Here is a 13,214-nt window from a genome sequence, read left to right as displayed (position 1 = left end):
TTTTTTTTCTAAGTATTTCTTAAGGAAACTCATGTAATAATGGATAAGATCACATAAACCCCGTGTTTGGTATTTTCTGATAACCTGTGGTGTGGAAAAATACTAGAATAAAAGTGCCAAATATATTGATCCAATTGAGTGACATTGTATTTACTGCAAGTTTACATTTGTAGGCAAAGTAAAAGGCAGTTCTAGTGTCTGGGCAGTTTTCTAACTCATTAAGTGTTAAGGATTTTTTTGCTAGCTGAAGAAGTGTTTTGATTATTAGTGAAAATGAGTGTAGAAAAGTTATATTAAAATCATTCTGTTGGGATTTTTGTGTATTTTCGTTACATTGTTAGTGATATTTGAAATCTGTGGCTTAAACTTCATGTGCTTTAGTTATGATCTTCTGTACATATGATCCTGAAGTGGTTCTGTAAACACAGGATGTAAAACACAGAACATCAATGCAAACATTGATGCTTCCACTGCTGCCATCCAGTACAGTTTCACCGCTGATAAATTACCAGTCTGAATTTGTTTAGTACAAAGACCTTAAAAGTTTGCTGTGCCCTACATACAAACCAGTATTTGGACTCCTGGTCTGAAATTAATTTAATTTGCATTGATGTAAATAAGGACTAACTCTCTTAGAGCTGAATTGTTTTTTAATTTATATTTTAAAACAGAGTCAAACAGATCTCTTGGACATATTTTGAAAAAGGAGGGAAGGGGGAAGAGGTAGCCTTTACACAGAATTACTGTTCTGCTTGTTACAGCATCTGAAACCACTGACTTTAGGTTGACTTACTTTGTTGGAGTGTTCCTTAATAATTTCTGAAGCTTTTAACTGAAATTAAATGAGTGGGTTGTGAGTTTTCCTGCAAAGCGAGGAGCTCTAGCCTTTCATTTACCTATTTGTTACAGCTTATTAAGCTTTCCTGTCTTGCATGTCTGTCCAACAGAGTTCTCTGCCTTTTAGTGGAACTGTTCCAATGAAAACAACTGCATGTCTGTTTTAAATTTCCTTATTTTCTATCCAATCATGACTTTATCGTTTGGATTCATTCATGAATGCTCGAGCCATGTTTTCATTTCTGTCAGTCAGTGCTGTGAATTTTCAGGTCTTTCTTAACAGCCTGCTTTGTGGTGAGTGCTTTCTGTAGCTTTATGAATAATTCAGGAGAAAAGAACAAAGCTAGGATTATAGCAATATGGAAGAGGGGGAAAAAAAAGACAGGTTTACTGGAAAAGGAATTCTTTGGGCTGCAGTTTTAGTGAGCTGTTCCAGTGATGGAGCATGTTAATGACAGCAGTAAGCAAGTGAGGTCATTGTGATGTCAGTGCTCTTGCTTGTAATCCTGCACATGCTTGGTAGTTTGGAACAGTTCATGCTGAGCTCTGGTAGAGGAGCAGCAGAATCGTGTGTGCAGAAGTTGATCATGGCTGTAACAGGAGATGAAACAGGTAAAAATTTTTGTTAGCCTTTGACATGGTATTTTTGTATGTCTGTGCAGTGTTTAGTTACTATTTGTGGCATTTTCTTTTGAACCTGTTGCTGTAATTCTTTTCATCTCTCTAAAGTCATACAAATAGCTTCTAATTCTGTCAACTTAGTGTAGGATTCCAGGGCAATTTTAACAGTTTTGTTTGGGGGAAAAAACTAAAAATCACTGTTAGTGCATGAATCAAACTCACAGATTGATTCAGTAACTGTTCTTTAGTATTCGATGCAGGATTTTGCTGAAAACAATCCACCACTCTACTTTTGCATTTTTCTTTATTGTGGTGACAGTTATATATATGTTGCTGTGTTTATAATTGCTTTTTGTTTTGTAAAAATGACAACTGCCTTTTTTATTGAGCAATAGATGCTACAAATTTGATAGCCGTGGGCTTCAATCTAGCTTTATAGAAATTGTTTCGGCAGTGTAAATCAATCCTATGCTTCCAGTATTAAAAAAACACTGAATGGAAACAAACTTGAGGGCAATAATTGAAGTATTGTTACGCCTGCTTGTTTTGTCCTCCGCTGTTAAAATGGTCTGTTCCTCAGCTAATTGAGTTCAAAAGGCTGACGTCATTAGATTTCCTGGAATCGTGTTGCAGTAGGGAACTGGAAAAGTTAAACTCCAAACAAGATACACATTGACGTCAGCTCCAAGTCATGCTGCGATTTAGTCAGTTCCTTTCTGCCTCGTCAATTGCCTCCGGCAGCTCGGTAACATTAACTACTTCCCTGCCGGCTCCTACGTGCTGCTACTCAGTGCTGGTGCACGTTGTTTCATTAATCCAAAGATAAATATCTTCTCCAGGTCGATGTATTTAATGCTCAAAGGGATAATGATTCATGCCTTGTGTAGCCAGTTTAGTGGTGAAGTTAAAAACCCCTTGATAATCAAGTCCCACCATTATGACTCACAGAGAGGGAGAATAGGCATCCAAATACATTGGGCATTTTTTCTCCTGGATAGTCACTGAAAGAACTGAGTGCAGGGATGCTCTCTAGTGTTCAGCAAGTTACTTTTTCCAAGAGGTGGTTGCTTTCTTATTTATTTTTTTTAATGCATGTTTGGGGTTTTTTTACTAGTTGTCTTGTGGCTTTCTTAATTTTCTTTTTGTAAGTCTCAGCTAAAAGCTTCAGGTTTTCAGTGACTTTTTACTCCCTTGCATTTTAAGGGGTAAAAAAAAATAAAAATTACCAGTGGCAATGTGTTAGGGAAATGCACCAACTCCAGGTTTGCTGCTTTGTTAACACTCTCAGTTCTGTTTCTGGTACCTTAGGAATTACATTAAACCTTGATGAAGTGTCATTAGAAACAGCCACAGAAGTTTGGCAGTCTGGATGAAGTGTGTGGGACATTTATCTCAGATGCAGAAATGGAAGGTATTCTTCACTGTAATATAGATACATAACTAGCCTTAAAATAACTTTGAAAAAAAATAAGTTTATCCCACTGTGTTTAGAGCCTGTTTCATCTTTCCAAAGGTCTTTTTCTGGGGAAGTCAGTTACACTCTAGTTTCTTGAGCTAATATCAAAACATTTTTCAATCTTCAAAATATATTTTTGCAATGATACGTCGTAAAACATATATTACTGCACAGCTAAAAGACACTTTGTCAATGCCATGCTATGCTTTTTTCTTGTTTCTAAACAGTGGTGTCTGGATTGGCAAGGCCGTTACCACCAGAATAGTTATTTATCTGTGTTCCTGTGCTGACAGGTTTATAAGTGAGACAACTGTCAGGCAGAGACTGCCACTGCTGGGACCTGCTCAGACTAGAAGCCTTACCAGTGGTGTTTGCTGATCCTAGCTGAGATAGGGACTTGCTTTTGTTAAGTCTTGCTGGAGGTACATGATCACACTGAGTCCTCTGCACAAAAGCTGCAGTAAGTCCTGTTTGCTGCCATCTGAGCTTAAGTCAGACACAGACAACAAATTAGTTGGTCTTGCCAGGCTGAGGTGGTCTGGGTTGTGGAGCTTTCCCCCATGACTTCATCTGCAAAATGGTTTGCTTGGATTTCTAATTCATTGTAGCTAAGGCAAATTAAGGTAACATCTCTTTAATACCTAGTGATGAGATAGAAAAAGGTACTTCTTACCATAAGGTCTGTAAGATATATGTAATGTTGCCAGCATAAAGGTGAGCCTGAAGAGTTGCTAAAATTCCATTTTTATAGTTAGTGAGCTGAGGTACCATTCTGTTGACGTGACTGGGACTGCTAAGAAATGTGAAGGACTTAAAGGGTTAAGCAATTCCCCTGCAGATGTACAAGATGACCAAGCCCTGTGCTCGTGGCAGCTGCTTGTCATTGCTCACAGGGCTGTTCTGGGCTGATTTCTCCCTCCCTCCCACATCCCCGGGGGATTATCCAGGTCAGTTCACTGGTCCAGTTCATCTTGTAATTCCACAAACACTTTTACCCGCAAGACTGAGGAGAGGGGGAGGTGCACGGGGTTTAAGCTGATAATGATTTCAGGACATGGCTGTGGAATTGTAGTCTAAACACAACTTGATTCTATTTTTTTTTTTTGTTTTTGTTTTGAACCAGTGAAGCACTTGCATTAAAATAGTAAGAATAATAGTATATTTTTAATAGGCTTAATTTTTCCCCCGTATAGTTCACTGATGTTTCTTAACTGCTCAACCTATCAGCCTCCCCAAGATGTTTTTGTCTACCTTTTATTTTTCCAAGTTGACCTAGTGTCAGCTGGGATGGAGTTAATTTTCTTCCTATTAGCTGGTACAGTGCTGTTTTTTGGTTTTAGGATGAGAGAGATGTTGATAGCTCACTCATGGTTTGGTTGTTGCTCAGCAGTAGTTGCCCTAAGTCAAGGACTTCCCAGCTTCTCATACTCTGCCAGTGAGTAGGATGGGGGTGCACTCAAAGCTGTGAGGGATCACAGCCAGAGCAGCTGAGCCCAGATAGCCAAAGGGATATTCCATACTGTAAGGCATCATGCTCAGCTTGTAATCTGTAGGGAAAGCTGGCCTGGGGCCTGCTGCTCAGCATCAGGCTGGGCATCAGTTGGTGGGTGGTAAACAATTGCTTTTAGTTTGCACTAATTATTTTTCTTGGGTTTATTTCTCTCTCTTTTTGTTATTTTCCTTTTCATTACATTTCTTGTTTTCTTTTATTTCCATCAAATTGTTCCCATCTCAACCTATGGGTTTTCTCTACCTCATGCAGCTGGAGAGCTGTGTGGATGGAGTGGACAAGTGACTGTGTGGTGCTTAGTTGCAGGCTGGGGTTAAGCTGTGAGACATGTTTTTCCATTATTTGAATAATGCTTTAAAGAATTAAAGTATAAACTAAGTGTAACAATAGCCTCTGAAACATCAGCTATATAAAGTTGCTTTTATGACAAAATTTGATTTTTTGTTCTATCGTAATATAAAATATGTATGGAAAGAAATAGGTAAATACTTGCTTAGAATGTAAAGAGGAATATATTTTTTGTTTGGTTTTGTTTTCTGTTGGACAGGCACAGGTACTTAGGACTTCCCCAGTGTTTTTAAGTTGAGGTACATCATGTAGGGACAAGTACATCTGAAACAAAGAAATTACATGAGACTGTAAGAAAGGTGTTGGTTTCAAGTCACGTCAGATCAGCATTTGGCTTGGGGAGAGCACAAAACTGCTAAGCTTGGGAGCTGAATCTGAACTTTTGCACTCTGATTTACTGTGCAGCTACACTCCTTTCTGTGCAACTGCCCCTGCCTCCTGTTGCTTGCTAATGCTGCGGCACATGTGTGGTCCTCTTGCCCAGGGAACAAATGCCTGTATGTCCTGAGCACTTGTCTGTTCCTTTTCATTGTAGCAACAGCAGCTCTCACTTGTTGTCCAAGGGCTGCCAAGCTGTACAGCTGGTAGTGTTGCTATCACAAGGAAGGAGGAGAAAGTTGTCTTCTGAAGCAAATTGAGTTCTGTACAGGGAGAACAGGGTAGCATATAAACCTCAGTGGCTGCAACAGCAGGACCTTCTTTTTGTGGGATTGTGCAAACAGGAAGTAAGTGTCACTGCTTGAGCTTTTTCTCAGACTGCTTTCCCCATGTTGTCTGAAGAGAGCCATGTGGAAGCTTTCAGTCCGGCTGGCTACTGGGGCCACATGCTAGAGCAATTCAGACACTTGACAGTGTGGAAAGAAACACTATTAAGATAAAAAATATAGTTGTGTCATTACAGACCTGTGAAATAATTTATGTGGGATCCTGGATAAATCATTGTAAGAAATCTGTTCTTTTCAGATATACCTCTTTTTTTGCCATACATTTTAAAATATGTTTATTTTGTACAGCTGCCACTGGAGACATGCCAGCTTACCAGATTCGAACTCCCACTACTACCTTACCTCAGGGAGTGGTTATGGCAGCCTCGCCAGGGACTTTGCACAGCCCTCAGCAAATGGCAGAAGAGGCAACACGCAAGAGAGAGCTGAGACTTTTGAAAAATAGGTAAGACTATATAATAATTCATAGTCAGTGTTGCAAACCACTTCCCCTCCCCCACAAACATTATAACAAAGTTTTCTTCTTAAGGTCATGAGCACTGCCTGTAATTGATGAAGGGAAGGCAGGAAATTCTTTGTCAGTCATCCCCTGTCCTTCTAGCATAAAGTGTTGGTTGTTAACTCTGGCAGATTAGAGTTGACCTTATAACCATGGATTTTTAGTTTGAAAATATTAGGTGATTCAGAAATCAGTATCAGATAATTTTTGTGATAATCCAGAGTTACACTTTGTGTTGAATTTTACTTCCTGTCCTCTCCCACTACTGACAGTAAAATGACCAATAGGGCCTTTTTCATTTTAAGCATCCCAGCAAAGAATTGTTTAGGAAAATAGCTGAGGATCTCATTAGCAGCTGTCCATTAATGATGCTTTGAAGAGGACTTATTCAAAGATGGAATGATAATTATAGACTTTGCTAAATACTTGGCTGCTGGGATGAGATACTTTGCCCCTGTCATTTTGTGAGGCATATTGTGTGAAGTTGCTGTATATTTTTAAATTAGTTTTTATGGACTTGACTGAATGTTGTACATGTCAGTCTTTCTCTGTGCATTCTTCTTGCTATTCCTAGGGGAGTCTGTCTTTTTAAAATGTGTAGCCACCTCTGTCACTGACAGATTAATAGTAGAAATAGTCTGCTCTGCAGATCTCTAATACACTGCTTAGCCACTTGTCTTATAATTGAATTAATGGTATTGCTTTGCTCTCATGCCTGTCCTTTAAATTACTTATGAGGATCACTGCATTGTTGTGCCTCCTTTTTGTTTCTTCTCTCTTGGGTTTTAAAACTAGTGCCTATGCTATAGCTCATAACTTGCTGGAATGTTAGCCTCTCACAATTTGATAGTTTATCGTGTTCCAAGATGGTAAAGGAGGACTCCCAGTACGTCTAATATTTCTTCTGGAATTGAATGCTTGTTTAGTCACATGCTTCTGAACACACTAGCCAAAGCATTTAGCTCAAATACTAGAGACTTTTGAGCAGAACTACAAAAAAGGCTTCAGGCTATCATTTGCCAGCAACAAAAACCACAGACTCATGTGGCTGAAATGTGCTGAAATTAGCCAGTTCTGAAATGCTAATAAATTGTATTTGTTTGGACTTAAATTGTACTGTAATGGTTACAACATTGTGTAAGTTTTTATCTTCATATAAGCTTGGCATCTAGTTTTTTATCTGAAGAGAGTAGTGTTATGTTTGTGTTTTTCTGAAAGTATATTCTCTGGGTTTGGTTTTAAGATTTTGATGGCAGAAGACAATGCTCCCGATAAACACACAAAGTAGAATGTGACTGGAAGAAGAAATGCTGCTTTCCATCCTAATGTTTAGTACAACTCAAGTCAATACATCATCATTTACTCCCTGTTTTTCTCAATTCTTCTGTGTATTGGTTCCATCTTTGTATTTGGTGATGCTGGATGCGTTTCAAGTTCTAGATGTTTTGGATTATATTTTAACTATGTTGCTGCTTTTGGCTGTTATCCGATGTTCTGTTTGTGCAATCCAGCAGTTGTTGGTGATGGTATTGTTATTGTGGAACCACAGGGATTGCAGGTAATTGCATTTATCCAGTCTTTGCCATATTGTGGCTGTTCCTGTAGTCATTTGCCTTGTATTGGTTCCAGGGAAGCTGCCAGAGAATGTCGCAGAAAGAAGAAAGAATATGTCAAATGTCTTGAAAATCGTGTGGCTGTGCTTGAAAACCAAAACAAGACTCTCATTGAGGAACTCAAGGCCCTCAAAGATCTTTATTGTCATAAAGCAGAATAACTGTCTTTCATTTGGACCTCCTTTATTATGAACTTTAATCAAGGCATGAGAGGAAGCAATTCTACAGATTGCCATATGAACTTGAGAAAGAGACACTTGAGGCCCTTGTGGAACCCAGTTTTGCTTAGTGTTTTCAGACTGATTTGGGAGATATTCCAAAATTTGGAATTCTGTCATAGTCTCCATACTCTGCTGAGCTTTCTAATGGCATGCAAATGGCTTTTTTGTTTGCACTTTTTACTTCTGCTTTTTGCAGGGAAGCTGCTAAAGAATGTCGACGTCGGAAGAAAGAATACATAAAATGTCTGGAGAGTCGTGTTGCAGTGCTAGAAGTTCAGAACAAGAAACTTATACAGGAGCTTGAAACCCTAAAAGACATTTGCTCTTCCAAAACAGATTAGTAAAAATATTTATTATACTGTGAACTAAGATATGTCCAGTTGCTTTGTAAGACAATACATAGCCAACATGACTTACGGCTTTCTCTTTGTGTCATTTATAATATATTCCAACTCCTAACATTCCTGAATGCTTTCCTGCTTTTTGTCAATTCATAGCTCTAAATTTTAGGTTTTTCATGCACCATCCTTCTGTCTCCCAAGGAGCCAAATGTTAAAATATATAACAAAGTAAAAAAGTGCATAATTTCTAAGAGCTGTTTTTTGCCATATATTTACAAATTACTTTTTACATGTTACTGAGTGTCCTGCACATTCAAAATATTTTGCAATTGTTTTAGATTAGTTATAAAGATAATGCATCCAGTAATACCAGAAAATCAAACAACCCAAGGTATCTCAGGAAAGAGTTTATAAAAGAATGTTATGATTATATGTATGTACTAGCATACTAGTCTACAGATGATTTTATGGCATATTTTTATATTAGTTGCTTTGTGGAAAAAAGTATTGTATTGCTGTCACTGAGTGCCATGGTTAAAGATAGTTTTTAATAGAACCATGTTGTTTAACCTGTGTAGTGTCTGATTTCCTTTAAAAACCTGGTTGAGATGCTTTAAAAATCCATGAGTATCTGAAAGAAGACAAAGGGAAAAAAGCACACCTAAGCTTATGACATGATGCTAAATATACTGTAAGTACTTGTAAGAAGCTCTCTGTTATATGGCTGCTGTTTACTTAAATTTTCTGTAATCTGCAGAATATTTGATTCACTGGAGGTCTATATATCAAAATTTAAATGTTCATCCTGAATACTTTACATTCTAGATCCTGTACACCTGTAGACAGTTGCCTGTAGTGAAGATTGATGGTGCAGTTCTTTTCACAATTTCAGCAAACTACTGAATGGTGGTCAAGGTGTCCTAAGGAAGGAAGCTTTCCAATAAGTAACTCTTTGCTGATTTGCTGAGTTCTGCAGTAGCCTACAGATGAGAGCTGAAGATTTTTAAAATAAACCCGTGTTTAAACCAGACTACAGCTCTCGTAAATGCAGTATGTGCCAACTTTCCGTTGTGCTTTGAAAAAACTAGTGTATATGCAAAGTTGCTTCTGGGTACTTTTTAAATTCAGGAGTGATCTAATTGTTTGGCCAGTACAGTCTATGGGTAGAGTATTTGGGAGCTTTGCTGGAGCTAATGGCCTTACTGATGTGGTAGGAAGAGAGGCCTGTTTCCTACTTAATTGGCTTTACTGAGGGTGTGTGTGTGTGTGAGAGAGAGTGTGAGTGTATGCAAGAGGAGGAGGGATGGAATCATACTGAAGTCATTGAGACTTCCTAATTTAATTTAAACTCAATTTGCATTTAACCCTCTTCACTGTGACCCTGTTGGGGTGGGTTGGTTTATGTATGTGATTTTTTATTCTTTCCTAAATTACTTGAAATACACAGGATAATTTTCTTGAATATTTTGAAAATCCCACTAGGTACCTAAGTGACACCATTTGTAAGAAGAGGCATTCTCTCTCACTTCCTGCAGCCACATCATTTGATTTAAGGAGGTAACAAGATACCTCTGGCCTCTAAGGCTCTGATGCAGGTTTGAAACAAAAGTAAAGTAAACTTTGAAATATCTTCTTCACTGTGAAAATACATCTGAACTGCTGAGGTCAGCAGAAGTCACAGGTTCTGTTCAGGTTGGACAGGATGAATGCAATCTGCAGGTCCATGTTGCAGCCTCTATAGTGCAAAAAGTAAGTTGTTTGTTGTGGCTTTGTCATTAGTCTGTTTTCTGTTACAGGTAGGCATTGCTTCTAACTCACAAGGGATTTGGAAACTTAAATAGAGAGAAACTTGTGTGTGTGTGTGGCAGATATGTCTCCAGTAAAAAGTCCCCTTTATCTTCACAATAGTGTCTGGTACTAACTAATTTCTACTAACTAGAAATTCGGTGGGAGGAAGAATCGTTGTCTATTCCACATATGTGTAGTTTATACTCATTTCTTTACTAGTAGAGTCATAGAATGGTTTGGGTTGAAAGGAACCTTAAAGATCATCTAGTTCTAAACCTCCATGTCATGGGCAGGGATGACACATGACTAAATCATGTTGCTTAGAGCTCCATCCTATGTGGCCTTGAACACTTCCAGAGGTGGGGCAACCACATCTTCACTGAGATACTTGTTGAATGCTAATCTCTGAGCAAAGAATTCATTCCTAATATCTAATGTGAATCTCTCCTCTTTTCTTTATAACCATTGCCCCTTTGTCCTGTCATTGTCTACCTGTGTAAAAAGTTCTCTCCTTCTTTCCTGTAAGCCTCCTGCAAATACTGAATGACTCAGTGAGGTCTCCCTGGATCTTTCTTTTCTCCAGGATGAAATAGCCCAGCCATCTCAGGCAGTTTTCATTGGAGAGGCACTCCTACCCTGTGATGATGTTTGTGGCGCTCCACCAAACCTGCTGTAACAGCTCCATGGCTTTCCTGTGCTGGGGCCCCCAGAGCTGGATGCAGCACTGCAGGTGGGGTCCTGCCAGAGCAGAGTGAAGAGGCAGAATGCTCTCCCTCACCTGCTGCCCACCCTGCTTTGGATGCAGCCCAGGATGGGCTCAGCCTTTGGGGCAGCAGGCACACACTGAAGCACTGATGGATGTGGTTGGTGCAGGAAAAAGGCCTTTTCAATGCAATAGTGTTCTTTATATAGAAACATCAAGTGAATCTGAGTTGGTTTATTACTAGAGAATTTGAGCGCTGCCCAAGCTTTGACTTGGCAGAGCCAAGAATTTTGCTTTTCCATTATCAGGAAAAAAGGCCAAAAAAAAAGTAGTTTTTTCCTTCCTGTTAGAAAATTGCATTTCTATGATATGAAACTCCTTTCTTGCTGAAACCATATGACTGCAAATTTCTTTAAGAGAGACAGCTGGAGGATTGGCCTTTGAGAGAACGTGTGTGTACACAGGCCTGCGTGGATTTTAAATTTTTTTTTTTCAAAACAGATTTTCATGTAGCTCAGGTAAAATAGTCTCTTGTAAAATGTCTTCAGCTTCCTAGACTTGTGGGTGATGAGGAATGTAATAGTCAGCTTCCTCTTAAGGTACAGCTTTGAGTCATAGCTGTTTCCCTCTTTAGGCAGATGTGCAAAGAGAAATCTCTATAGACTCTCCAGATAGATCTCTCTTGACTCTCTAAAACAGCCTCAGCTGTTTTGGCCAGTGAAGAAAGGCATTAAAATAAGTATATTGTGTGAGTAGGTGTGGATTTAGTTTCTTTGACAGGACTTTTTGATTGTTATTCCCACAGATTTTGCGGTTTGCAAGAATAATTGCAATTTTTTTTTTTTTTTTTTTTGGCTGCACTGATATAGTCCTGAGGAGTGCAAGTTGTCTCCTGCTTGGTTTTCCTTCTGTTCTTGTAACACATAATTCCTGATCTGTACTGGTACCCTGCAGACATCAGTGTAATAGCTAAATTCAGTGTGATCTTTTTCTGAATTAAATATCACTTCAAAGAAAACTAAGGGGTCTGCTCAGCTTCTGGTTTGGATTGACTCATTTTGCCCACAGTTTTTTCCTGTTTCCCTTGGTATTTAGTGTGTGGGTGTGTACAAGGCAAGACTGTATCGAGTGCTGAGCTGTTAAGCAGCTGACAGAAGTAACTGCCTTTTAGTTGTCAGCCTTTCTGTAGAAAATATTGTCATGGTGGGGGGGGGGGGGCGTCTATTTTTTTGGAGATTTGTTTAAGGCACTATGAGGCCCTTAGGGATGAGACTAACAGTGATCTCATTATTCCAGCAAAAGTGTTCTAGTATTTGCTTGATTTAATAACTGAGGAAAATAATTTAGGTAAATTCTAGATATTTGATATTCTGTCATGGCAGCTGGAAATGGGGGGGGGGGGAGGTAGCAAAAATCAATTAGTTTATTCTTCTGTGTCTAATGAATTTTTAGTCTACTTTCTCAGGTTTCTATTAATTCTTAATTCTGAGTTAGAACTTCCTTCTTACAACAGGCTTGTTCAATACAGTATGAAGCAAAAGCTGTGTATATGCACAAAGTCTGAGAGAGAGTAGTGTGTGAGTTGAGTGCTGCATGTAGACTAAGGAAAAAATACTTCATTGTATTCTGTGTGACTTGAATGGAAAAAACAGTGAAGGAAGTGTCTTTGTTATGGTAACTGCTGAGCTTTTTCCTCTCTTTTAATAGCCTTTGTCAGTGAAATCAGGTGTGATTAATACATCTTGTGAATGGAGTTATGGCTATAAAAATGTCACAATTCAGAAATCTGGTTATCTAGCCAAGTCATTGTTTTTGTTTTGTGGCTTCAAAAATATGATTTCTAAACAACCTTGAATGAGGCTCTTAATACTCTCATTTTCATGATTCTCCCCTCCACCCCTTCCCAATGGGGTTGTACTCACACCAGGTAAAAGCTGCTGCAGAGTTGTTTAACAAGCTTGGTCTGGACCAAGTTCGGTCTGTTTTTTCTAAAATAGTTCTCTTAAGGATTTTTTTTCCCCCTAAGGAAAGTATTTATCACATTTCTATCTTCCATTAATTCTTACAGAAGTGAGAGAACTGCAAACACATTTTTAAGTTTAATGCATACTGAGATGTTTTGCTTGATGAAGTTGATTCTGAAGAACTAGATTCTCCAAGATCCTGGTTGTGTGAACTAAAAGCTTTCTGAAGTTTGTCAGTTGGCATACAAACAAAAAAAAAAATGCTGAAATCCCTGACACCCCTGCATTTTTACCAGTGAAGTTGTCAGTTACTTCAAAGATCCAGACATGGGCCTGGAGCTGCAGCTTTCGTGACAAGTGAGCGGCCCAAATCTGTTGAGATCTTCAAAGCAGACGTTGTTTTTTTCTCTCATTTGAGACCTGATCTAATTAGCTTTTCTGAAGTGTGTCTATTGGAAATGGTCCTAAATGAAATACAGCCACAGAAAAACAGGAAAAGTTAGGACAGATTGAACAAAGTGTTTGAAAACAGTGCTGTTACAAAGTGTAACACAAGCAGGTATGGTAAGTTGGATGTGAGACTGTTTC

General features: G+C 38.7%; 1 protein-coding gene across 7 annotated transcripts in view; it reads left to right on the top strand.

Moving 5' to 3' along the window:
* Positions 1-9,201, top strand: part of CREM (cAMP responsive element modulator) — a 36,296-nt gene extending 27,095 nt beyond the window's left edge. For 2 of the 7 annotated variants that reach the window (XM_041487293.1, XM_041487266.1), the window contains 2 exons: positions 5,786-5,942; positions 8,027-9,201. In XM_041487293.1, coding sequence (XP_041343227.1) covers positions 5,786-5,942; positions 8,027-8,171 — 302 coding nt within the window. In that variant the 3' untranslated portion in view covers positions 8,172-9,201. Of the gene's footprint in view, positions 1-1,318; positions 1,450-5,785; positions 5,943-7,625 lie in introns of those variants that run through there. The other 5 variants (XM_041487284.1, XM_041487257.1, XM_041487309.1 and 2 more) reach the window with 4 other exon arrangements.
* The last annotated feature ends 4,013 nt before the right edge of the window (positions 9,202-13,214 follow it).

Source organism: Pyrgilauda ruficollis, unplaced genomic scaffold (assembly GCF_017590135.1).
Source record: "Pyrgilauda ruficollis isolate IOZ18807 unplaced genomic scaffold, ASM1759013v1 scaffold12, whole genome shotgun sequence".
In the NCBI taxonomy this organism is placed as follows: Eukaryota; Metazoa; Chordata; class Aves; order Passeriformes; family Passeridae; genus Pyrgilauda; species Pyrgilauda ruficollis.
The sequence above is the reverse complement of the archived record's forward strand: the minus strand, read 5'-3'. Positions and strand labels throughout refer to the sequence as shown.